At 37.7% G+C, this 2,889-nt stretch overlaps 1 protein-coding gene across 2 annotated transcripts in view; it reads right to left on the bottom strand.

Moving 5' to 3' along the window:
- Positions 1-1,457: 1,457 nt before the first annotated feature.
- The window catches only part of tm9sf1 (transmembrane 9 superfamily member 1), an 8,774-nt gene continuing 7,342 nt past the window's right edge, over positions 1,458-2,889 (bottom strand). For both annotated transcript variants that reach the window (XM_016535090.1, XM_016535089.1), the window contains one exon: positions 1,458-2,759. In XM_016535090.1, the coding sequence (XP_016390576.1) occupies positions 2,366-2,759 (394 nt within the window). In that variant the 3' untranslated portion in view covers positions 1,458-2,365. The remainder of the gene's footprint in view (positions 2,760-2,889) is intronic.

Here is a 2,889-nt window from a genome sequence, read left to right as displayed (position 1 = left end):
GATGAATTAATGCATATTCATATTTATTTTAGAACTACAGTAACATCTTCTGATTTCTCTCAACATGGGGACAGGAGTTGTAAATAAATTGAAAAAAAAAAGTAACATGCGTTACTTATTTGAAAAAGTAACTCAGATATTCTCTTGTAAATTAAAAAGTAATGCTTTACTAGTTACTTGAAAAAAGTAATCTGATTACGTAACTCGCGTTACTTGTAATGAGTTACCCCCAACACTGTTAATGACATCTAGTTTGACACACAGACTGTAAGAAGTGATGGCCACACGTCTTCACTTCCTTACACTAGAAAAGTTAAGCCAAAATATCCCAGATATGGCCACTGTCATGTGTCTGACATCATTTGCAGTCTGTGCAGTACCGATCATGAGCTGGACCCTCAATATCAAAGTCCCGTCCAAACTCCCACAGACCCAATCACAAACACGCAATCATGAAATCACACCCTGTTTTTATAGTATCAAAAATCTAAAAGGCAACTTCTTGGGGAAAACCAAAACCCTTTTAACATCACCGTGATAAGAACCACCTATGACGGAGAACATCTTTGCGGAAAAAAATTATTTGAATTTTTGGATTACATTCTATTTGTTTACATGAGGAGGGTGGGGTTTATGACCTATAATGCAGCCAGCCACCAGATCAAAATGTTTTGGCTTCACTTTTTAGGGTATGTGAGGCACACATTTGATTTGACATATTTTTGTTCCATGGATTGCAATTTCGGGAGTAAATCCCACATTTATATGCGGATGTCACTCCCAAAATTTTGCAGCGCGTATGTGGCCTTTGGTCCTCTTAACAGCTTGAAAAACAAAACTTGTATTGAAATTCTGTATTGATTATATATAACCAAGAAAGCATGCGAAGAGCACTTCCTTCAAAATAACTAAAAAGCTGTCACTCACTTTAATTTCGCGATCTCACGATGAAGTTCTTTTACAATCCACATAGTTGTATACATTGCATGCAGAATGTTCTTTACACCGTGTCTACACTTTGTTTTTTTACAATTAATGAGAGGATTCGTGACCGCACAGAACTCAGCAATGAAAAGACTCTGGCATTTTAAGCGTTGAATGGATTCTAACTTAAATGCCTCTGATTGGCCATTGCATTCAAGAAATCAACACTCATGTCTGTGATTGGCTACTTTGCTCAACGCAGCAAAAATATGTTGTAAATAGAAACCTTTGACGCTCTTCAAAGAGCAAACACAAATCCGCACTAGAGCATTTGTCAAATCTGTTTGGCCAGTATCAGATGGGATTCCCTGAGGCCCTAAGCAGGAGCTTATTGGTTAAGTCTGCCCCTTCCTGCGGATCACATCATAGTGGGTGCAACTTATTACTTTCTACTGTATTTTTGATCAAATAAATGGAGCCTTGGTGAAAGAGACTTCTTTCAAAAACATTAAAAAGCTTACCGACTCCAAACTTTTTAATGGTAGTGTATAAGAACAAGGGTCAAAACGGCAAGACATGTTTGAGAGTGAGCTTGAAATCAATTTACACAGCCATTTTCAATTTACATTTATATGATAGACACCAGCGTTGTTGCATTTCACTCACATTTATTTCTCTTACCATAATAAAAGTGACTTTATTGAAAACAGTATAATAACAGATCACAGTTGATGGCGACTTTAGAGCATGGTATTGCTTCCATAATCAATTCTTCATTTCTTCAGCTTCCTCATGTTAAATCTTCACTCCAAAACTGCTCTTTTGGTCAAAATGTGTATACGGCACCCTTTGAAAACAATATGACACATCTCTTTACCTCAAAGATTATAATATCCTTCCATATAACCAACATCCACCTATAATCATCAAGTAAACCCATCTACAGTACATATAAGTGCTTTATCTCCTCAATGGTCTTTGAAACAATAGATATGTATGAAGGCCTCTGATTCTTTCCCATTATGTTTTGAAACTGACATTTAATCATTTTAGTCATGTTCACTACATTAACAAAATCCAAAACGGAACTTTCAAGTCTTGGATACTTGGTATGCAACATTTGAAGTATGAAAAGCTTTCCAATTCCGCACAAACGATCCAAAATGACTCTCAAATACGTCTGTATTTGATGTGCATATAATCTAGCAACTATATATATATCTATGTGAATTAAGTGTCAGGGTGTTGGTGAGCAAAATAAAATAAAATTAGTCTTTAGTCAGTCACATTGTCTGTTCCCTTCCTTTTAAGACTGGCATCAGAAACAGCTTATTTAGTTTGATACTTCAGCAACACAAAACCTGCACATGCAGGGTTCCATGAGGGCCTGGTCCATGAGTCTCTTCCCCATTTGAGGGGCTCAGCTTGAGAGGAAACAAACTCAGTCCATCTTAAGGCTACGGTAGATGTAACGAATAAAAGCCAGAGAAGCCCAGAAGGAGACCGTTCCCAGCATGAGCGAGAAAACAAACGCAGTGAGCAAGGAATATCCGAAGAATTCGACGCTCTGTACAAGGCCGCTCATGTTGGAGCGATTGTGGTAGTAGAAGAGTGAGTAAACAAATATAAAGATGCCAGTGGAGCCGGTGCTCAGAACACTTCTCCACCACCAGCGGTAGTCCTCGCCTGAGAGCAGGAAGTAGGTGAGGGCCACAGAGATGCAGGCGCCCACCGAGAGCAGGATGACAAACACACACAACAGGATGCCGTAGAGTGTGTAGTGTTCACGACCCCACGCGGTGGCAAAGATGTAGTACAGTTCTACTGAGATGGCACTACAAAGTTAAGAGGAAAAAACAGACCGACATTTAAGAGTGAGTAATATAATATAAAAAATAAATAAATTTTTTCTTATATTATATATTGTATTATATATAAAAACATTTTTAAATATATATATATATA

The sequence above is a fragment of the Sinocyclocheilus rhinocerous genome, unplaced genomic scaffold (genome assembly GCF_001515625.1).
Source record: "Sinocyclocheilus rhinocerous isolate Xijiao unplaced genomic scaffold, SAMN03320098_v1.1 scaffold1327, whole genome shotgun sequence".
NCBI lineage: Eukaryota > Metazoa > Chordata > Actinopteri > Cypriniformes > Cyprinidae > Sinocyclocheilus > Sinocyclocheilus rhinocerous.
This window is presented reverse-complemented; position numbering and strand designations above follow the sequence as displayed.